The 23,865-nt window shown below is 43.7% G+C and overlaps 2 protein-coding genes across 7 annotated transcripts in view; one reads left to right on the top strand and one right to left on the bottom strand.

Moving 5' to 3' along the window:
- The window catches only part of LOC147015460 (leucine-rich repeat-containing protein 49-like), a 356,628-nt gene that overhangs the window by 313,296 nt on the left and 19,467 nt on the right, over positions 1 to 23,865 (bottom strand). The window lies entirely within an intron of this gene.
- The window catches only part of GALT (galactose-1-phosphate uridylyltransferase), a 60,497-nt gene that overhangs the window by 26,620 nt on the left and 10,012 nt on the right, over positions 1 to 23,865 (top strand). For 4 of the 5 annotated variants that reach the window (XM_085850241.1, XM_085850240.1, XM_085850242.1 and 1 more), the window contains exons 3-9: positions 289 to 364; positions 10,601 to 10,649; positions 10,748 to 10,877; positions 13,809 to 13,865; positions 14,740 to 14,862; positions 15,089 to 15,221; positions 21,864 to 21,947. In XM_085850241.1, the coding sequence (XP_085706367.1) occupies positions 289 to 364; positions 10,601 to 10,649; positions 10,748 to 10,877; positions 13,809 to 13,865; positions 14,740 to 14,862; positions 15,089 to 15,221; positions 21,864 to 21,947 (652 nt within the window). Of the gene's footprint in view, positions 1 to 288; positions 365 to 10,600; positions 10,650 to 10,747; positions 10,878 to 13,808; positions 13,866 to 14,739; positions 14,863 to 15,088; positions 15,222 to 15,467; positions 15,738 to 21,863; positions 21,948 to 23,865 lie in introns of those variants that run through there. The other variant, XM_085850243.1, reaches the window with a different exon arrangement.

Below are 23,865 nucleotides of genomic sequence, written 5' to 3'. Positions count from 1 at the left end.
CCACCAACTAATGCTTGCAGACAGGACACCCAGCTTAATGGCCACCCGAGGGATGGCACACTTTGTGATACAACTCCCGGCATGTGAAATACCAAACCGTCTATCATCGAGTCGAGAATCAAACCCGACTTTGTCTGTAGTTTTAAGGTAAGTGTGCGACACCTGCACCATCCTGTCAGACGGTTCTCCCGTTTGTTTAACGTTTTCGGATTGTGCCCGTTTTTTTCTTTTTTCATATCATTCAAATCATTCAAATTGCTGTGTTTTCATTCCCCTTCATTTGCACAGGTTAATGAAGACTATGTGAGCACCTACGTCTTCGATAATGACTTTCCAGCTTTGCAACCGGATGCACCTGATCCAGGTGTGTAAAAGCACCCAAATAAATGAAGGACAAAAAAAAAGTACAAAGAACAGACATTTTGTGCCGAATTAACAGGATGCCTAATGCAGTCGCCTCCATACCCTATTCAGGAGGTGAAGCAACTCCCCAGATCCGTCCACGTGTTATTGAATAAATCGATCCGTAAGCCTTTTAGCATCGTTTTTTATTTTTATTTTTCCTTCTAATTTTTGCAGATTTTTAACGTGTCACTTTGCTTATTGAAGATACATTGTCAATGTAGAGTATCAAATTGGCTCTTTTATTTGACATTAATGTTTAATCACCACTATCAAGTTTGGAACCAGGCAAGTCAGGCTGAAACTAAGCTTGATTATCCTGGTAGAGATCCAACACAAACACCATGACATCTTTTGCATTTACATGTTGCATTGTCAAATGTCCTGTTACAAGGAACACTTTTTCTAATGAATTTGATAATCATGAACAGCACCTTGAGTTAACAATGCCATTTTGATGATCAGAATTAACTAATTAACTCCATATAATAGAGTGTGTGTGTGTGTGTGTGTGTGTGTGTGTGTGTGTGTGTGTGTGTGTGTGTGTGTGTGTGTGTGTGTGTGTGTGTGTGTGTGTGTGTGTGTGTGTGTGTGTGTGTGTGTGTGTGTGTGTGTGTGTGTGTGTGTGTGTGTGTGTGGTCAGGCCAAGCACGTTTGTGGGTCAATACTTGATCTACAATGAATTTGAAATATTTGGGGCACGTCGTAGAATAAGTGCTGGCTTTTCTCATGATTTTTGACTTGACACTTGGTACACACATTGTCAATGTAGAGTATCAAATTGGCTCTTTTATTTGACATTAATAAAATAAAAAGTGGATATGAGATTCTGTACACTCTACAGCAGTGGTTCCCAAACTTTTTTGTCCTCAACCCAAAACTTGAAATTGCATTCGGTTTGCGACTAAATGATGCAGGTACCTAGTTGGTACCGGTACATATGATAAAAAAATTGTCAGAGAAATCACTTTTGATGTGAAAAACCGAGATTTTGAGGGGGGGTTTTCAAGTTTTGGTCTCGACCCTGGGTTTGGGAACCCCTGCTCTGCAGGAATCACTGAATTGTGTTCAGTTCCTTGATGATTTGCAATCAGTTTTAGACTTGTTTTGGACTTTTTCCCATAACTGCTTCGCCATTGCATTCGTTGGTGATTTTAATGTTAATCTTAACCCATCTCCAGCGCTTTCCACGGCCGGGCTCGCTAACCGCCTTGTCATCGTTTCTGACACTTTAAACTTCCACCAGGTGGTTATCCTGATCATGTGGTGCAAATCCTCTGATGACTTGCAAGGGTAAACACTGGACTTAATTTTTAGTAACAAACCTGATCTTGTCAACGAGGTCTACACAACACCTGGTCGAGGTTTGAGTGACCACAACAGGTCTCCTTTCAGCTGTGTCAACCTCTTCATACCAAATCGCTGAACTGCACATTATACCAGCACAACAAAGTTGACAACAATACTCACCTTTTAGTCAAATACAAATCTTTCCGTAACCAAGTTAAATACTGTATCTCATGAGGAAATGCTGAAATCACTATGTTTATGACCTGGCCTAAAACTGCACTACAGTACTAATTCTAAACGATTCTGGTCTTCTGTTCGATCAAATCGCAAAAAGTCTTCAGTCACCATTCTCCACATGGCTGACAATGTCATTTGTGATCCTCGCACTGTTGCTAATGAATTTAATCTCAGTTTTCAAAGCAATTTTCCTGCAGATAACATTCCATTTTATTTGTGCCATGCAGTCATGACTGAAATCAATTTTGTCTGACACTTGTCCAGACTAATTCTACTGAAGTTAAGAACTTGCTCGGTACTCTCCAAGTGTATATATCACTAGGTTTTGGTAACATTTCCCCTGCACTCCTCAAACTAGCCATTGACAGCTTAGCCGACCCACTAGCTGTGATCTATAACCTCTCGCTTGCCACACGTGAGGTCCCATCTGGATAGAAACTCGCAAATGCAGAAATGGAAACTCGCAAATCCCAATTCATAAATTGCAAAACCCGAATAACCCAACTGATTACAGACCAATTTCACTCTGCTCTACAGTCAGTAAATGCCTTGAAAAAAATTGTTTCCAAACGTCTCACGAATCAACTGTACAGATGTGGCCTTGTTTCAGACTGCCAACATGGGTTTTCTCCCAAAACGTTCTTGTATCACACAACTTAGTGCAATTTATCACCACTCGACCAAAACCATGGATTCCCTCAAACCCCCTCATATTGATGCCATATTATTGGATTGATCCAAGGCTTTTGATCGTGTGAGCCATGGTATTCTCCTTGACAAACTGCATCGATATGGAATCTGTGGTTAAGTCCTGCAGTGGTTTCAATCCTACTTAACAGGCCGTCAACAATGTGTGCAATTCTGAAGAGCACAGGGTCATTCCGTGCCAACTCACCGAAGGGTCCCCAGGTCACCTCCTCAGATTTTGCTGGAAAAATTATTAAATGTAGATCTATATGGCTCTACCCACCATGCAAAAGATTAGCTTTCAATTCCTCATAGTTTAAAAAATATCTATCTCGAGAGACCTTTGAAATTTGGCCCTAAAAATGCCAAATGTGAAAAACGCATTTTTTTCCAACTTCAGTGGCTTATAATTTTATAATGGACTCCTCGAGAAAGCTAATATTGCAAATATTTACTAATTGGCATCCAATTTTTTTCAATTATGGCATCAGATAGCTTCTGGGATGCATATTTCTCACTCTATAGGAAGCTAAAAATGGCTTTTTGGCCAAAACGAGCTAAAATAAGGTGAAACTATAGGAGACCTCCTGAAAATATGGAACAACTTAGAATTTTTCCCTCATAACACAGTGATTATAGGGTCATTATCTATCGATAGATACATTTTTGATGGGATAATACAGTTAGGTGATGAATTATAAAAGTTTTAACATAAGCCCTTGCTTCCGAGGGCTCTAAAATGGACCAATTTTGTCCCCTGGTTTGACCATATGTCTCAGGGTTTAGGATCTTCACTTTTAGCAGCGTCTCGCATAGCGAACGCTGCTCATAAAGAGCTTGGCGTTCTTCTTCTTCTGCTTCTTCTTCTTCTTCTTCTTCTTCTTCTTCTTCTTCTTCTTCTTCTTCTTCTTCTTCTTCTTCTTCTTCTTCTTCTTCTTCTTCTTCTTCTTCTGCTTCTTCTTCTTCTTCTTCTTCTTCTTCTTCTTCTTCTTCTTCTTCTTCTTCTGACAAAACCTTAACCTCTAGGACTCGGCTCTTGTATATACAAGATCCGGATCTCCTTAAATACTAAGCACATGTACACATCCTCGCATCGACTGTGCCTTTTGAGAGCGTCTATCATGAACTTTTAAATATATTCGGACATTTGCTTTAAAGTTTCGAAAAGTTAACGTTACGATTTAAAGATTATTCCATTTATCATATTGTAATTTCGTAAATACACTATTTATTTCGTAAATACACGATATATCGTAAATACATTATGATGGGTCTCGCTATTGGCTTAATCAAGGCATGTGACGAAATATCGGAAGTTGTTGTTTTTTTTTTGTTTGTTTGTTTTTTGTTTAGCTGACAAAACCTTTAGGACGCTGCTCTTGGACACATTTGTCCTTGTTTTTCTAAAGATTGCCTCATATAAGATGTGTCTACTGACTGAATAATTTTATCTTACACCCATGGCTTCATCGTAAAATAAATTTTTATTTACATGCACATTTTAAAAAAATGATTATTCACTTTTTTCATATTCAGAAGTTTATAAATCTTAAATGGAACTATCCAGGAAAGAGTTACTGCAGAATTTTATAAACTGGTATTCAAAATTTCAGATTGTGGCATCAGAATGTCTCTAGAAAGCACATACTCCTAGTTTTAGGAAGCCAAATATGGCAATTTGGCCCACTTGGTACAAAACAAGGTGAACTTGCAGGGGTGCGCATGAGGCTAAATTATGTTTTTTATTAGACATTAGTGATAAGGATGTTATTTATTCATAAATACATGCTAATGATTATTTTCGTAATTGATTGCAAATTATAAATTAGAACAAATTTGATTCGTTGAGTAGCAGCTTTTTTTATTTACAGATATACAGAGACAATGAATATTAGTAATTTTTATACCTTAGAAAACTCTTTAATGACCTTTCATCTTTTATGACATTCATTATCATGATTATCGAGCACTCAGAGGCACAGAATTTTACATCTTAGAAAACAGGTCTTGAACATGCTTAAAGTCATGCTGTGACAGTTGGTACTGACGTCCACCAGATTTTATGTCAGGGGCCTCAACCACACAAAGAATGTCGAGTAATGGCACCCAGCAAAGATCTTTCTTTTTTTTCTGGAGGCCATGAGAATGTGTTACCCCTTCCTTGTTTCATGAAGTTCACAAACACATCATTTTCATCATTATTTATTGTGACAGTGTTCGCAATGTACCATTTTCTGTCATAAACACAAGCAATATATTTCCCAGCCTGGTATACATCCAGTTCAGTTATGGTTGGGACTAATAACTGGGACAGATGAGCTTGTGTGGTTTCCGGTCCTGTGCATACTGTTGATGATACAGCATCAGAAGAAACCCTTCTCATCTCCAGACGTATTGAGGAGATTGGCAGGAAACCATGGTGTGACCGTGTACCAGCAATGGTTGTTGCTGCTCTGAAGCGCTTCTCAAGGTCATACTCCATTGCATTTTGTTGGATTTCTTGTGATGTCACAAAGAAGAATTTGATCATGATGTGGGCAAATACTGTCTTCTGAACTGAAAGTAATTCCTGATCTCCATGAAATCAATTCTTGTGACTTCTTCTCCAAAGCAGCAACTTGTTTTAGCCCAACCTTCCTTGTATAATAGGTCTTGTGACACTCCTGGTCTAATTTGGTTCCAACAGTGCATCTACTTGTCAAACTTGTGCCACTGGGCCCATGTTTTTCTGCATCCATTTCCTTTGTTTCCTCCTCCCCTTTGTTCTCCAAACAGACAGACAGGTTGACTGTGCTGCTCCTCATGTTGTGACCAACCATTACTCCATCTAGTGGTGTATGTCATAACTAATGACTTCAAATAGAGAACTGTAGGACATGTTTTTTAAATTAAAACCCAAGCATATGTTTGGATTATCATTACAAGAATTTATTTTTGAATAAAAAATGTACTTATAATTATTAATTTATGAGAAGAATAATCTAAGTTGTTACATAACCTCAGTTAATGCCCCCTGCATATTCACCATTTTTGGTCAAAGTGGCATTTTCAACTTCCTACAGATAGAAACATATGCATTTATCAGGCATTCTGATAACAGATCCTTAAATTTCACATGCCAGTTTATAAATATCTGCAGTATCACTTTGCTCGAGTGTTCAGTTTCAGATTTATAAGCTCATGAATATGAAAAAAGTGAATAATTATTAAAAAAACGTGCATGTAAATAAAAATTTATTTTAATATGAAGCCATGGGCGTTGGATAAAATTATTCGGTCAGTAGACACATCTTATATGAGGCAATCTTTAGAAAAAAAATTAAGATCCTAAACCCTGAGACATATGGTCAAACCAGGGGACAAAATTGGTCCATTTTAGAGCCCTCGGAGGCAAGGGCTTATGGTAAAACTTTTATAATTCATCACCGAACTGTATTATCCCAACAAAAATGTATCTATTGATAGATAATGACCCTATAATCACTGTGTTATGAGGAAAATTTCTTAGTTGTTCCATATTTTCAGGAGGGCTCCTTTTTTTTATATAGTTTCACCTATAGTTTCACCTTATTTTAGCTCGTTTTAGCCCAAAAGCCATTTTTAGCTTCCTACAGAGTGAGAAATATGCATCCCAGAGGCTATCTGATGCCATAATTGAAAAATTTGGATGACAATTAGTAAATATTTGCAATATTAACTTTCTAGAGGGGTCCATTATAAAATTATAAGCCCCTGAAGTTGAAAAAAATGCGTTTTTCACATTTGCCATTTTTAGGGCCAAATTTCAAAGGTCTCTAGAGATAGATATTTTTTAAACTATGAGTAATTGAAAGCTAATCTTTTGCATGGTGGGTAGAGCCATATAGATCTACATTTAAGAATTTTTCCAGCAAAATCTGAGGAGGTGACCTGGGGAGGTTTTTGAAATTTAGGTGAGTTGGCACGGAATGACCCCACATTCAGCATGGGCCTCTGTTCCCTCAGGTGTTCCCCAGGAGTAAGTTCTTGGGGGCCCTGCTTTTTAATGTTTTTGCCTTTAACGTGCCATTCTTTGTCCGGTCGAACCTGCGACAGTATGCTGATGACACTGTAAGTTAGAGTTATCTCTGGTCAAGATGATGAGCTCACTCTGCAGAATGCTTTACGTTAGATAGACATTTGGTGTTCTCTTAATAAAATGAAACTCAATGTTGATAAATGTAAATTGATGACCCTCACTCATTCTAGAAACCCCTCCAAACCAGCTTACACGATAGGTTCTCAAAGTCTTGACATCACTAACCATTACAAATATCTGGGCTTGTCCATTTCCAGGGATCTTAACTGGAAGCTCCATGTTAACATAGTTGTCTCAAAAGCAACCAGAATTATTGAGTTTCTCAGAAGACTTGTGAATTGCAAAGGTGCTCACACACTCAATGAGCTTTACTTTGCTCTTCTTGGACCAATCCTTGAGTGTGATGCTCCCATTTCCTGCCTCAGTACTCTCTCCCAGCAATCCTCTCTGGAGAAAGTCCAGAGATTTACCCGATCCTGTCTGGGTCTCCCAAAGGGATGTATTCCGAGTCGTGATGGTGACAATATTGATTGTTCCCTCAATTGCTCCCAGCTGCATCTGTCATTCTTGACTAACAGGTTTAAATATTTGTCTCTTGTTTTTGTCGCAAATTATTTGTGCAGTATAACAGATCTGGCATAACAATTTTGTTAATGTCAATCCAAGACATGTCCATAATGTTAAATGCATTCATCACTGCTCCAAAACAAATGCTTTATATCAGTTCCTTTTCATCTAATTCCCTCATCAGTGGAAAACCCTTCCAACTGATGTTGGAAAGAGTTTTATTTTTGGTCTAAACTCTTTTATTGAGAACCTTAAAAAGCATTAGTTGGTGCCAGTTGTGAACGATCCCTCGTCCTAACTTACCCTTCCTGGTTTATTTTGTCTGAATTTTTTTTTTCTTTAACAATGTCGAGGCTCGTAATGAGAGCTGAAACATAATGTACAACAAGGGGAGCAGGAGATAAGAGGGGCTGGAGAGTGAAGGACAAAACAGTGAGGAACAGAGACATTAGAAGATCTGTGGAATGGATGGGGCGGGGTACACAGGGTACCCCGGCTGTGTAACAAGATGGACACTACAGGGACTTTCTGGAAGGAAAGCAGGAATTTTGAAGGTGGTGGGTTTGGGATGGATTAACGGGCGTAGAAAAGATCGAGGATTTGGATGGGGGATGATAAGAGGTGGTGGTGAACAGCTGTTTTGAAGACCTGGAGGGAAGAGTGGGATTGAACAGAGTGAGGGAGTTTATTCCAAAGTTGGGGAAAAAGAGGAATGAAAGAGTGAAGGTGAGCATTTTGGTAGTGTTACCAGAAGGGGGATGCTGGCAGACCTTGAGCGCCCTGCGGAAATATGTGGGGGGAGGGGGGAACATGTCGCAGACAGAGCAGGGGGTGAGACTAGAGAGGAGACTGTAAAAGAGAGAAAGTCGACTGACCTGTCTGCGGTGAGAGACCCAAAGATTCAACCTCATCGCAGGATATACCACTGACCTTAAATGCCTTGGTTTCCACAGCGTGAAGCCGAGAAATGTGAGGGGCGGGAGCACCAGCCCAGAGGGGAGAGCAGTACTCCATCAGGCTGCAGACAAAAGCCTTGAAAGTGATTAGGAGCTCAGGTGTGTCAAGGAAGGACTTTGCATGATGGAGGATGCCCAGTTGGCGACTCTCTTTGGAGACCAGCTTGGAAATGTGGCTTTCACAGGAAAAATAATGGCAGATAGTGAGCCCCAGAAGCTTGAATGAAAGGACTTCTTCTAGCTGATTGTTGAGAAAGTAGATTGGGGGGGGGGGGGGTTTCAGACGGTCCTTTCGGAGACATAGTGAGAGTGTGATATTTGTCAGGATTGAAGACATGTTCCACGTGTTGGACCAGCTTGTGACTTTATCCAGAGCTGCATAGAGTGAAGAGGCTGCTGCTTGCCGATCTGAGGAATGACAGATGGTACGGCAGAGGGTGGAGTCATCAGCAAAGAGATAAAGAGGATTTTCCAGAGAGTTGGAGAGATCATTGATGAAAACCAGAAAAAGAACAGGGCCCAGAACACTGCCTTGAGGAACTCCAACCTGGACAGGAAGAGGGGATGAGAGAATCCCATTAAAGGCCACACGGTGACTGCGACAGCAGAGGAAGTCTGCGAGCCATGAGTGGAGATGTCCTTGCACACCATAGGAAGAGTTTGGTGAGCAGGGCAGAGTGCCAGACCATATCAAAAGCATGTGATATGTCTCGGGATATGGCTCTGATTTCATGTCTGGCATTGAGGACCTCCATCCATTGTTGGGGAAGCAGAAGCAGCATATGCAGGGTAGAGTGACCTGGTCTGAATTCAAATTGATAATCGGAAATCAAGCCATTGGAGAAGAGGAAGGATTTAATGTCTGAAGCGATGATGGATTCCATAACCTTGCTGATGATTGGGAGAAGGCTGATTGGTCTGTAGTTGTAAGGATCTGTTTTTGCACCTTTTTATGCAGAGTGGTCATGTTTGCTGATTTCCAAGCAGATGGCAGATGACCTTGAGCAAATTAAGGGGTGAATTAAATAGAACAGAGAGAGAGGGTGAACAAGAGCAGAGGAGCAGGTTTTTATGACACGTGGGCTGATGCCGTCTGGACCGGTTGCAGAATCTGAGTCGAGGTTTGACAGCAAACTCTCCACTTTGTCAGGAGAAAAGGACACAGAGTCCAGGAGCAGCTGGGTTTGACTGGGTAAGGTGAGTAGAGAAAGCAATGTGTTTGAGCCACAAGATTTAGAAACAAACACGAAGTTTAGGCATTCAGCCTTTTCACGTGCAGTGTCAGCTGTGCGGCCATTTGAGGTAAAGGAGGGGATGGAGGGGGAACATTCACTAGAAAGGACGAACTGATTAGATTTTGGTGAAGATCCAGATCCAGATCTGACTACTAGAATTTTTAAAGTGATTCTTCACCATTGAGAGAAAGGGCCAAAAACGATATATAGCACGATATCTCAAAAAGTTGCGGACGGATTCAGATGAAACTTGGTGGACAGGTTGAGTGTGTCGCAAGGACAAATTAATTCAATGTTGGTGAACATCCGAATCCAGATATGGATATGAGAATTATTTAATTATGCGAAGTGATTCTTCACTATTGAGAGATAGGGCCAAAAACGATGTATAGTACACGTATAGCATGATATTTCAAAAATAGATTGTGCCCGATAAGTTATCGTGGATCAGGCTTTACGTGACTGAGGTATGCGCTGTCCCAAGTGCCCTTCTCGTTTTTTGTTTGTTTAGTGCTCAGAGAGTTACTCGATCGTGATTCGGTTGACGTTTTCAGCAATCCTGTTTGTCTTGATGTACCTGCAAAATAACGAATGAAATTAAAAAAAAACAATTACGTTGGTCTGAAACAAACTTGCTTCCGAAAATACAACATGATTTGTCTTGTACTTGGTTTGAGTCGAGGTTTAAACCACTCTTCTGGTTTGTGCAGGCTAAGTTTCTGCACCGAAAAATAACCGTCCATGCCTATTTTTATTGTTGATATCACAATTGATGAGAGTAGTCTGTTTGTTTGTGGGTTTTTTTTTTGTCCTGGTTTGCATAGCCTCTCATTCAGATTATGACGTTTGAATGAGCAGGTATTTGAATTGCTAAGTTCGCTGCATATGTGTGCTGTTGGGGTCAAATTACATAACGCGTTTGCTGTCTGTGAACTGCTTCATCAATACTGGTTGTATGCAATGCATTTACAGATTTGTTTGAAACCTCAAAGCCATCAGCAAAATCAGATATCCATTTCCAATTGTTCTGCTAATTAATTAATTTTTTCTATGGCTTGCAAGGTTTTGAATTTAGTTTTATTGTGCCACCCCTTAGCATAATTAAACACATTAATAACTGCTTTTTTTAAGAACCACAACATTGTATCACCTCTGATGTTGCATCGTAGACCCAAATGACCATCCTTTGTTCAAGACGGCAGCAGCAAGAGGAGTGTGGTAAGCACGTGTGCTGCATTGTCCTTTCCATGTATTACATTACATATTGTTGGGTAATTCTGTTAATCTGACGGTTTGTTGTGTTGCCTTATTCTCAGTAAGGTGATGTGTTTTCACCCACGGTCTGACATCACATTGCCACTGATGGAAGCTGCTGAGATTCGGGCTGTGATTGACAGGTGGACAGAGATAATGTCTGAGCTCGGACAGACATACCAGTGGGTTCAGGTGTGTGGTTTTTCTTAACACTTCAGGGTTTGGATAAATATTAAACTTGTGTGTGTATTTAACATAAACGGCATAGAGCATGAATTTTTGTTTTGTTGAGTTTCATTCCTTGATGTTTTCCCCACGTTTTGCGATTTATTGTTATGAAATTCACTTTTAATAGCTGCCAAAATGTGGTGCTCTTCAGTTCTTTGGCTCCACCGAGAAACACGTACTGTGCATTCGTGAATGTGAATGGCATTCACTGGGTGTGATTTTTCAGTTTGACCTGAGTGATCCCTGTGGGCCCCAACGCTACCGACCTCTCGATTTGTGACAGTCCTGTTTAACATTTTGTTTAACAAGAATGGTGCAAGACAAATTGGTGTCGCTAGAAATACCTGCTCCCCGTGGGAGTGTAATATCCTCTCCCTCTGGTAGGGGACAGTAAAGTACTTGCCCGATGCCACGTGTAGAGTGCAAAATTGTAAGTGACCTTTAAAGCTGACTTTTAATACCTTCTCCTATCACTAATGGGTGGCGTTCAACTCATTCCATCAAGCTGTTGAAGAGTGCCAACAAGTCAGTCAAAAAAAAAAACCACACCCCACAAGCCAATATTATGTACTCACGGACACCCATGCTCACCCTTGTCGACCCACCAAACACGAATGGCCGCTTTATGTCTGGGGAGTCATAGAAACGTAAAATTGTCAAGGAGAGCACCGCGATCAATACAGTAATCACCAGGATGAGTCACAAGGTCAGGATAGTGTGTGATAAAGATGCCGCACCCTCATCACCAATATGGGAATCGCTGCTGTGAGAGTTGAGGTAAAACTTGGTGGTTATGCCAAATTATTAATTTGTATATATTGTTACGATTATTCCAACTGTCACTCCCCCGTAATGGCAACCAACATACAGCGGTTCCCGAGTTAGCGGTTCCTTATTACACATTCCAGGTAGGGTCCTCCCTTGTGTCTAATAGGAAGCAAAACATGCGTTGTGTGGGATTAGGTAGGTAATTTTTTCCTCATCATCCACTCTCTTCAACAATCGAGCATCCGCTTCCTTCAGGACACCAGCAATTCAAATAGTCATCGCACCTAAAGCAAACTGCCGCTCTGTGCCATGGTAGCGCGAACTACAATCCACCACCGCATTTCACTGCAACTCCTTTGCTGCCAGCGATAGCCACCCTGCCTGCTGCAAACACACATCTGACCTTTTATTTGAACTTTACTGACACACCATTCAAGCTTCAATTCCAGCACTCGCTCGCCCACCAGACTCGCCATTGACAGATGGCACCGTGTCACCACAAGGCCAACCATGAAATAACCACAACCTCCACCACCTCAACCACCTTACATCTCACTGCCAACAACAGCCATCTTGCCTGCCTAAAGACATTGCTAGCACTTACAGCACTCACAGCACAAGCCTGACTCCGCCATCACAAACAGTCATTACATGCTCCATTACAACCCGCTGACCACCCCGTAATGCGTTCCTGCCAGAACGACCACTCTATTCGTCCAGTTTGCTGTTAGTGCCTTTGTCGGGCATTTGTGCAGCAATTCAGGAGCACCATGCCTGCCTCCATGTTAATTCGGGAGCAGGTTGTGGGGCTCATCCTGGGAGCAACTGGAGCCATTTTGCAGATAGTGATCTTGGAGGGAGTGTGACTTCATGAAGAGGCAAGTTCGGACCAATGGGCATGTGACACTCAGGATAAAAGAGGAGGTGTGTGACCCTCGCTCTCAGCAACCACACGTACAAAGGCCACCAAACGCCACCCCCTACCGAGATGTATAAAGGGCGGAGCGACCCACAGTTCTGTTTGGTTGGTCATCTTCGAGGTTGTTCGTCATTGTCTTCTCGGTGTTAGTTCTTCGGGTGCTTCGTGGAATGGAGCATTCAGAGGATGGAGCTGAACGAGCACTCGGGCAGAGAAGGAGACTAAACTAACCAAACCATGGCAATAACATGTATCACAACAATACTCCTCAAATCCCACTTACCCCTTTCCTTTCCCTTTCCCGCAATTGGGACCCACACAGGGTGATCGAACAGGTCGCCAAAGCCTCAAACTTTCTGATCACTCTTCCTTGTCTTCTCTTCCTCGGGTGCGAGTCCGATTTGGCACCATTGTATTGTTATCATAAGGAAGAAGTATAAGGGATCATTTGGAATGGGTTAACTCTGCACTGTATCTCTTTTAGCTATTCTGCACATTGTGCACCACACATTTCCCCATTGTTGTCTTTTTCCGCACCACTCAAATAAATGTATGTCTGCTGTACAAATTGTGAATCAAACCCTTTTGTCTTAATGTGCAACATACATTTCCATGTCCCCTTTTGTAGATAATAAACCCCTTTACACATATTCTTACAATCTACTCGTAGTGTCTTTTCTTTCATTGGTCTAACACAGTCCACATTGGTCTATGGTTAGCCTGGGAGGTTTTCTACTCCACTAATTGGCTCACGTGACAAGTCAGTGCTGCACCTATCTGTTCCGCTCAGCAGAAGATCACCATGTGCTGTGCCAAGGGCGTGGCCTCTAGTTAAGTTGCCGTACTAACAAAGGTATCGTGGAAACCTCGAAGCGTAACTCTGCTAGGCTGGTAGTCTAAGTCAAGCGGCTACGGCTGTGTAAGATCTGCAGCTCATTGGATCATGGAGTTATCTGTGGTCAGTGGCCTCAGGGCTGGAGATCGAGAAGATAAACCTAGCGAACGCCCCCCCCCCCAACGTGGTATCACCGAACCCCCAGTTCTATTTCAATATTACTAACGAACAGCCTTTTATAGATAATAGTCCAGTTCAGATTTGAACCAATCATGTTGAACCTACTTTGTGATTGATGAGGTGTGAAGCACACTTGTATTTCACCCTGCAGATTCATTGTAATATATCCATGATTACAAATGTTTTTCTTTAGATTTTTGAAAACAAAGGGGCGATGATGGGTTGCTCTAATCCACATCCCCACTGTCAGGTACGTCTCACTGAAGCAGTGTGAGTATAATTTGTCATTATTCAATGTTGCTCTTTATTTTTACTGCCACCGAAGGCGAAGGAGGTTATGTTTTCACCCATTTCTGTCTGTTTGTATGTTTGTCTGTGTTCAGGATATCTCAAAAAGTTGTGGAAGGAGCTGGATGAAACTTTTTGGACAGGTTCGGTGTATGACAAGAACGAACTGATTAGATTTTGGTGAAGATCCAGATCCAGATCCAGATCCAGATCCGACTACTATAATTTTTTAAGTCATTTCACCATTGAGAGATGGGGCCAAAAATGATATATAGCATGATATCTCAAAAAGTTGTGGACAGATTCAGATAAAACTTGGTGGACATGTTGGGTGTGCGACAAGGAAGAATTGATTCATTTTTATTGAAAATCCAGATCCAGATCCGGATCTGATAATTTTTTACGTGATTCTTCACCATTGAGAGATGGGGCTAAACTAATATAGAGCACGATATCTCAAAAAGTTGTGGACGGATTCGGATGAAACTTGGTGGACAGGTTTGGTGTGTGACCACGCAAATAGATTCGATTTTGGTGAAGATCTGGATCCGAATCCGACAACTAGAATTTTTAAAGCGATTCTTCATCATTTATAGATAGGGCTCAAAAACGATATATAGCACGATATCTCAAAAATGTATTGGGCCAGATATGTTCTCATGGATCAAGCATTACAGGGTGGAGGTATGCGTTCTACTGAGTGCCCTTCTAGTTCTTAACCTGTTTTTAATTTTTTCTTTGCTAATATTTGCCACCAAGCTCTTTGTCACAGATATTAAATTTAAATCAGCTTCACTTGCAGCTCAGTATGAAAAGTTTGATGTTTCATTCTCCAGGTGTGGGCAAGTTCATTTTTACCAAATGAAGCTCAGACAGAAGACAAGACTCAGCGAGATTACTTCCAGGCCCACGGGGTTCCCATGCTTTTGCAATATGAGGAAATGGAGTCTCAGAAACAGGTATACCACCGGAGGTTGGTCGGCAGAGCATTTTGCTTCGATGATGTTTTCTTGTTTTTAAGTGCTTTGTGAAAATCACCTTTCCTTTGTCCTTCATCCACCTTTGCTCCATTATGAAACTGATATATAGCTGAGTTCATGCCAAAATTATGTCTTGGTGAATATATTTTCTCTGAGTATCTTCTGCTTCAAATAAGGAAACCATAGCCTTTCATTCATGCAACAGGAACGTGTTTTGGTGGAAAATGAACATTGGTTGGTGGTCATTCCATTTTGGGCCTCGTGGCCTTTTGAGACCTTGCTTTTACCACGACGACATGTGCTGCGCCTCACAGACCTCACCAGCCATGAGCGTGACAGTAAGTTTGCAATCCACCTCCGGCCCCATTTTCCTCCATGCCTTCAACCAAGAACATTATTAACACCCCACCCATGAAGTCTGTTGCCATATATTCAGTTAAGGAATCCTGAGATGTCCATTTTGCAGAGGTTGTGTGCACACTACAATAAATTCCCCTTCACGTCCATTCATGGTGTCAAACCCCTCCATGTCAGTCAATCATCTGCTTCACCCTCATCTCACCCCATCTCTGCTCCCTCCTCAGGTCAGGTATGGGAGCATGTGCCAGAACAGCGCGTCGCTGCGTCCACTTTCCGCCGGTACTCCAGGGGCCTCCGTCTGGCCATCCCCCAGGCAGATGCCAGGCCCATCCCCATCTCCTTGAGATGATGGTCAACCTGCTGCAACCATGAGGCACGTGGTCGGCCCACTGGCCTCCTCCACTCATGAGACTCCCTCGCTGAGGGAATCTGGTGAGCAGGATCAGCATCAGGAAAACGAGCCACATGTCCATACAGCCGCAACTGACGCTCACGGACTATGCAGGTAACAAATCTCATCCGAATCTCTCTCAGCAACCGCTCGTTGGACACAAAATCCGACCAGCGATAGCCAAGGATTCAACGAAAACACCTGGTACCAAAGGAATTAAGTCTCCGTCTCAGATCCTTGGTCAGAGTCCAAGTCTCGCACCCATAGAGCAAGACTGGAAGTACCAAGGACCTGAAGACTCGGACTTTCGTCCTCCCGCACAGGTACCGGCAGCGCCACACCCCATGATCCAGTGAATCCATGACTCCCCAGGCCCGACCCAGACGTCTATTGACCTCTGACTCGCAGCCAGCAGAGACATGAATATCACTGCCAAGGTAAGTGAATCTCTCCACGACCTCAACATCCTCACCACAAACAGACACAGACAGGACAGCAGCATCCAAGATGTCACCGAAAGCCTGGATCTTAGTTTTGACCCAAGAAACCCGTAATCCCAGCGGCTCCGACTCCTCATTCAGCACCTCGAGGGCCCCCAAAAGGATGTCTAAAGTCTCCGCAAAGATGACTGCATCGTCTGCAAAATCAAGGTCCGAGATCTTGACATTCCCAAACGATGCACCGCAACTTGATCTCTCCGACATCCTCCCTAAAATCCAGTCCATACAAGTGCTGAAAAGTGTGGGGGCAAGTACACATCCCTGACGAACTCCAGTAACAACTGGAAATAAGTCAGAGGTGGTACCACCACACTTCACAGCACTCTCAGAACCAGAGTAGAGTTCAGACATCAGATCGATCAGTTTTGGTGGCAGCCCACGAAGACCAAGAATCCTCCAGAGGACATCCCGATTCACTGAATCGAACGCTTTACAGAGATCAACATAGGCTGCAAGCAGCCCCTGCCGAAACTCTTGTCTGCGTTCGGTGAGGACACGAAGGGCAAGGATACGGTCAATCGTTGACCTCTTTGGTGTAAAGCCTGACTGCTCTGGACGCTGATGCTCAAGCAGATGGTGGCGAACCCTATCAAGAATTATCCGAGCAAAGACCTTGCCCGGCACTGAGAGCAGCGTCACCCCTCGGTAGTTGTTGCAGTCTTGGCGATCACCCTTCCCTTTCCAGAGAGGGACAACAAGGCCCCTCTTCCAGTCAGTTGGGATGATGCCTGTGTTCCAGGCAGAGCACAAAACTGCATGCAACGACACGAGTGCAGCATTTCCACCAGCCTTGAGAAGTTCGGCATGGATGCCACAAATCCCTGGAGCTTTGCCCCGTTTCAACTGGTTCACCGCAGCCCGTGTTTCCACAAGCGAAGGTGGACCACAGTTGATTCGAGGGTCAGCAACAGGGATTGTAACACTCTTGACGTCCAACTCGACAGCTGGGGGATCAGCCTGGTACAACCGCTCAAAGTAACCGGCCCAGCGGGCCTTCACTTCAGACACATCTGTCAAGAGCCTACCACTCTCTGCTCGAACTGCAGTGCTCCGAGGGATGGGCTTGGATGAACGTAATGCGCGAATTCCCCTGTAAGCGGGACGAGAATCACCTGTCCATAGGTGATGCTCTACCCCCTCACAGATTCCTCGCACATAGGCCTCCTTGTCCACCCTCAGTGCACGTACAGTTTTACGCCTCAGCTCTCTGAACAGCTCAGCTCTGCCATTCAGCCTGGCCCTGCGACTCTGGTCAATGGTATCCAGTGTCCCTTGAGAGACAAAATTCTTCTTTGCCCTGCGGTGAGTTCCAAGACATCCACCGGTAACATCAAGGACGGTGGTCTTGAAGGCGCTCCACAACTCTTCAGGACCCCCCAAAGCACCCAGACCCCCCCAAGTGTCCACTCAGCCTGTTCGCAAACTCCTCAGCTACTCTCTCATCCCTGAGCTTGGCAACATCCAGCCTAGGCTGGGATGGTACCATTCTCCAGGATTTAAGGTGCAGTTTTAGAGTTGCTACAACAAGCCTGTGGTCAGTATTGAGGAACTGAGCACTCCGGTAGACCCTGCAGTTCTGGATCATCCTCCAACGACCGTCAATGAGGACATGGTCAATCTCCTTTGCCACACCGCCAGCGTTGGAATACCAAGTCCAGCGATGAGCTTGTGGGCGCTGAAACCATGAACCAGCCACCCTAAGTCCATGACTTCTTGCAAAGTCAAGGAACTTAGTGCTATTCTGGTTCATAGTTCCTGACCCATGGGGACCAACACACACCTCATAACCATCCCTATCAGTTCCAGTCGATGCATTGAAATCCCCCAAGACTAGAAGTGTATCTCGTCTGGGGCACTGATCAACCACAGACTTGAGTGTAGCGTAGAATGCATCCTTCACGGTGAGATCACTCGCCTCAGTCGGAGCATAAACAGAGACCAGGGAAATGACACCTAAGGAGTGGCGAATCCTTAATCTCATAATACGCTCGTTGACCGGTGTTACCTCAATTATCATTGGGGTCAGCTTATTGGACACAGCTACAGCAACTCCTTGGGTATGGTAACCATCAGAGCGACCAGACCAATAGTAGGTGTAACCACCCACCATTATCTCGCCGCAATCCGGTCTCCGAACCTCAGAGAGAGCTGCAATCCCGATGTCCAAACGCTTGAGCTCAGATGATAACAGAGACAGGTGATCATCCTCTCTTAGGGATAGGACATTCCAGGCACCCACCCGAAGGGACCGCCTCAGGTTAACCCAAGGAGACCGCCGTCTGGTGGACGACACCTCAGCACCACTCCGACACACTCTCCCGCAATCTGACCCAGGGATGTTACCCCGTGGTTTCCCTCCTATCAAAGATTGGGGGTCCCGAAGGCTTTGCCCCAATCCCATCATCCGGTGAGCTGCCCTGTGAAGGGAAGCTGCACAGGAGGTACTCCCACGGAGTGGGTTTTCAGATTTTTTTGCGTTTTGCGGAATGAAGGATTTTACGGTGGCCGGAGTGCAAATCCTGCCACCAACCTCCTAATAAGAAGTAACCCAACTGCAGGAGGACGTCTGCAGACACAGTTGGGCACTAGATATGGATGGCCGTTGGCTCACAAGGAGCTCTTCCGCCATTTGACAGGTTTTGTTTTTAATCCTGCTGGGTGTCCATATCCAAACACCCCCCTCACCAGAAAACCTGGTGGGGGAGACGGTTTAGTCGCCGACAACCCGACCATGGAACAGGTTAGTACAGGTTTACATGGTACCTGTAGCAGGTCACAGATCGAACCTGACCTGACCTGACCTCCTCATCCCACCCCTTATCTGCCTCCACCTTGTCCTGCCCCCTCTCGGCTTGCCCTCGCCATTCACCCTGATGGTTTCTCCCCCAACCCTTCACCCCTCTCTCTTCTTTTTTTCCTACCCCCACCAAGCTCCGCCTTAGCCCCGCACACCGTCCCCCCACCCCATCTTCGCCTCAGCCCCGCACCTACTCCAGCCCTTTCAATTTTCACAACACAAATTGTCTGGGTGGTGGTATCTCTCTCAACAGTCATCGCCCTTCTGCAAAGGATTTCTGTGACTCCATGAGACTGACTCGATCTGTAAACTTTCCCACCTGGATATCTGTCAATGGCACATCCTCCCTTCCAGATTTGGTTATGACCTACTTCCCTGACAATGCATCCTGCTCTTCCTCTGCTCCAATTAGTTCCTTTTGATCATGTGCTTGTGAAGGTCAACAGTTCACTTCCCATTCTCAGAGAACAGCCTCAATGCCAGCAAGACTGGCATTTTACTCAAGCAAGCTGGCAGGAACTGCAAGCAGTCATCGCATATCAGGACTGGTCTCCTTTGTCTACCACCTCTGATGTTACTCAGCTTGGGAATTGCACAGATCCATCACATCCCATCTTCAGTTGGCATACCCATCCTCCCACTGTTGGTACAGTGAATCCTGTGGTGAGGCAGTTGCCTTGAAACAACTGCATTTTCCTCTTGGAAGGCAAATCTGATCGAGGACAACTAACCTCAAGAGCTGTCCAACATCAAGATTGAACTTTCAAACTTGTCTCCCTCCTCTAAAATGTGGTGTTGCCTTTTTAAGTCGGTATCTGGTGTATGCACCCCTCCATGCCTTCTCTCTCTTCAAATGGCACCACAGCCTACTGTGCTCACAAAAAGGCTGAATGCCTCAATTCTTCCATATCTTGTGTCCCCAACCGCTCTCTCTCTACCCACACCTTCCAGTGCACCCTCCTGAACTCTGGGTCTTTTGCACCTAAGAAGGTGATGTTTCTGACAACCCTCAACTTTGATTCTGCTACTGTACCAGACTGCATCAGTGCACATGTCCTAAAAACCTGCTCTACTGCTCTTGCACTTCCTCTCTCTGCCCTTTTCACCCTATCATTTGCCTAAGGTCATCTTCCTTCTGCTTGACAATCGGCCAACATCACTGCCTTACATACAAAAGGTGCAAAAACGGATCCCCTTAACTACAGACTTAACAGTTTACTTAAAATCATCAGGAAAGTCATGGAATCCATAATCAGAGTTGATAAAATCATTCCTTCTCTCCAATGACCTCATCTCAGATTTTCAATTCAGATTCAGGTCTGGTCACTCTACCTTGAACATGCTGCTTCTGCACTCCCAACAATGGATGGGGCCCTCAATATCAGACATGAGATTAGGGCCATCTCTGTGGACATATCTCGAGCTTTCAATACAGTCTGGCATCCTGCCTTGCTCTCCAAACTCTCTGCCTATGGAATCGAAAGCCAACTCCATACATGGCTTGCTGACTTCCTCCACTCTCGTTGCCAATGTGTGGCTCTGAATGGAATACTTTCATCTCCTCTCCCTGTCAAGGCTGGAGTGCCCCAGGGGAATGTTCTGGAACCTCATCCTGTCATTGGGATCTCCTGCGATGAAACCGAGTCTTTGGGCCTATCACTTTGCCATTCCCGACAGGTCTTCTTCTGTCTCCTTTCTGGTCTTGTACCCTCTGCCTCTCCGTACTTTGCCTCCGCACCTTCCCTCCCCATGTATCTGCAGGGTGCACATGGTTCACCAGGCATATTTTCACCCTCCTGGTGAAACTACCTGAATCCAAGATCACTGCTCTCCTGCTCTCATTTGTTCCCCTCCCCGCCCACCTGTGGAACCAACTTCCACATCCTCTTCAATCTCATTCATCTCTCCAGTTCTTCAAGACAGCTATTTACCACTAATTCAGATCCTCCCTAATCGAAAACCATGATCATTTTTACCTTCATTAACCCCCCCCCCCCCACGCACACACACACACACATACATACACACAATCCCTCCTAAATTTTTGCCTCCTTAGAGTTTCCTTCTTTATCCATCTCATCCACCCCATGCATCCTTTCCTGCCCACAATTCCTCCCCACTCCCATTAGTTGTCCAAGTCTCCATCTCTCTTGACCTTCACCTCTGCTGTTGGTGTTTCTTCCCTCTCTCTCGTCTGTTCCTTTTTATCCTGTTACATCTTGATCTGTTCAGTGTACTAGCTCTTCCACAAGCCTCGACTATGTATACAAAACAAACAAACAAAAACAAACTTTTCTTCAATTTCATTCTTCCCTCCAGGTCTTTGAAACAGCTGTTCACCACCATATCAGATCATCTCTCATCCAAAACCATGATCTTTTCGTCACCTCCACCCCTCCCCCTCTCCCCCTCCCCTCACCCTCCCCCTTCCCCCCCAATGAAACCACCCCTCCCCCTCCCCCCAATAAAATACAATTGCTTCTGTATCAATCTTGTCCACCCCTCAGCATGCTCCCCTTCCCCTCAACCATTCTCCCCTTCCCCTCAACCATTCTCCCCTTCACCTCAACCATTCTCCCCTTCACCTCATGCATCCCTTGTTTATCCTTCTCTGTTTATTTTCTCCCTCAGCCCTGATATTGGCATTTTCTCTCTTTCTCTCTTTCTCTCTCTTTCACTCATGTTGCATCCTAATCTGTTCTGTGTTTTAGGTCTTATACGCGGCAAGACAAAAAAATAAAATCCAGATATTTGTCTCCATTTTTGTTTTAGCTCCAGTGCAAGTCCTCTACTACAGCTACCTTTATAAATCTGTTTGTACATGCTTAAAGTGAATTATAGTATTGACATTGTCAACATTGTTGCTTTGATCTCACAGAGGGGAAGATAAGGGCACTGTGATTATAACTGATACTGTACTTTGTTTGTTTAGGCCTTGCTGTCATAATGAAGAAACTATTAACAAAGTATGACAATCTATTTGAAACATCATTCCCATACTCTATGGGATGGCATGGTGAGTTTGCATTTGAACTGAATAAGAGGGAAACAACTCAAATTACAAAAATGGAGATCTTATTATTGCATTTCTCACTTTACATCCTTGTATTGAAAAACGATTGTTTGTTTTTTGTTTGTTTGTTTTCATAAAACATAACATAACATTCTCATTGCTAAACTAACCCCTCTCTCCCTCTCCCTCTTTCTCTCTCGCCCTCTTTCTCTCCCTCTCCCTCTTTCTCTCTCTCGCCCTCTTTCTCTCTCTCGCCCTCTTTCTCTCTCTCGCCCTCTTTCTCTCTCTCGCCCTCTTTTTCTCTTGCCCTCTTTCTCTCTCTCCCTCTCTCTCTCCCTCTTTTTCTCTCTCCCTCTTTTTCTCTCGCCCTCTTTTTCTCTCGCCCTCTTTTTCTCTCGCCCTCCTTTTCTCTCGCCCTCCTTTTCTCTCGCCCTCTTTTTCTCTCGCCCTCTTTTTCTCTCGCCCTCTTTTTCTCTCGCCCTCCTTTTCTCTCGCTCTCTTTTTCTCTCGCCCTCTTTGTCTCAGGGAGGCGTCGCTCTCCCCCTTCCTCGCTCCCCCAATTCCTCGCCCCCTCCTTGCTCTCCCTTTTTCTTCTCTCCCACCCCCTCTCTCTTTTTCACCCCTTTATCTCTCTTTCCCTTCTTCCGCACCCTTCCCCACACAAATGTGAGTTTGGTGATTTTTTTTTTCCTTGTAATTTCTATGGAGTCCAACAAATCTGGTCTTTATGAGTCCATTACTAGCTGCAAAAACTGTAAAATCTTTAAAATCAGTCACAGGCATTTCACTTCAAAGCATTCTGTGAATTAATGCTTCTTACTGTATGGTAAAAACAGAACAACTTTTTTGTAACAATTTATTTTTTGTATAATCTGACAGGATGGCACATTGGTATATATGTGTGTGTATGTATGTATGCATGTATGCATGCATGTATGTATGTATGTATGTATGTATGTATATATATATATATATATATATATATATATATATATATATATATATATATATATATATATATATAATAGCCTGGTGTTGGCGCAGTGGTTCGGGCAGCGGCTTGGGATCCAAAAGGTCCTGAGTTCAAGCCCCGTTGGGCCACTGAATTAATACACCAGGGGGTTGACTCAGCCTGTCATCCTTCCGAGGTCGGCGAAGTGAGTACCAGTGTACTAGGCCGGTGTATACCCCGGTTAAAATAGGTGTACCATATCCCTGTGTCGTAAGAGGCGACCAGGGTTGCGTCAGGAAGGGCATCCAGCATAAAACATGTGCCAAATCACAATGCGGATCATAATCATGATCTGCTGTGGCGACCCCTAATGGGAGCAGCCGAAAGAAGAAGTATGTGTATATATATATATATATATATATATATATATATATATATATATATATATATATATATATATATATATATATATATATATATATATACCTAACTTTGAAATTCCTCATCTGGCTTTGATTCTCGACCCGACTGTTAACCACCAGACTGGTACTTTGCAGGCAGGGTGTTTCATCAAATATTGTACTGTCCCTCAGGTGTACTTGAGGCTGGTGACCCATGGGTTAGCATTGATTGCTGGCAGATGATAAAATGCTATGATATCTTTTGACAAAGAGTCGTTGAATTGTCACCACAACCCTGGCTAATTTCCAAATTCTTGCTCTATCCCGCACCAATCCAAAGTCAGTCACGGCTTATCAGTTCCTGAAAGACTTAAGCCAATCTTGCATGCTTTTTGAGCCTCGACCCCCTACTGTGGGTTGTGGTTGAAGCTGAAGAGGAAGAAGAACAAGAAGAATATTTGTTTTTGTTGATAGTTCGAGAGAATGTAATCTGAAAACTTTACAAATCATGTTTCAAAGAATTTTAACATTCAAAGTGCCTTGGGACATGTACACTTTGGCACAACTT

This window comes from Eptatretus burgeri, chromosome 12 (genome assembly GCF_056783735.1).
Source record: "Eptatretus burgeri isolate ZD-2024b chromosome 12, Ebu_testis_v1, whole genome shotgun sequence".
In the NCBI taxonomy this organism is placed as follows: Eukaryota; Metazoa; Chordata; class Myxini; order Myxiniformes; family Myxinidae; genus Eptatretus; species Eptatretus burgeri.
Note: the sequence above shows the minus strand (reverse complement) of the source record. Positions and strands in the feature narration are given on the sequence as shown.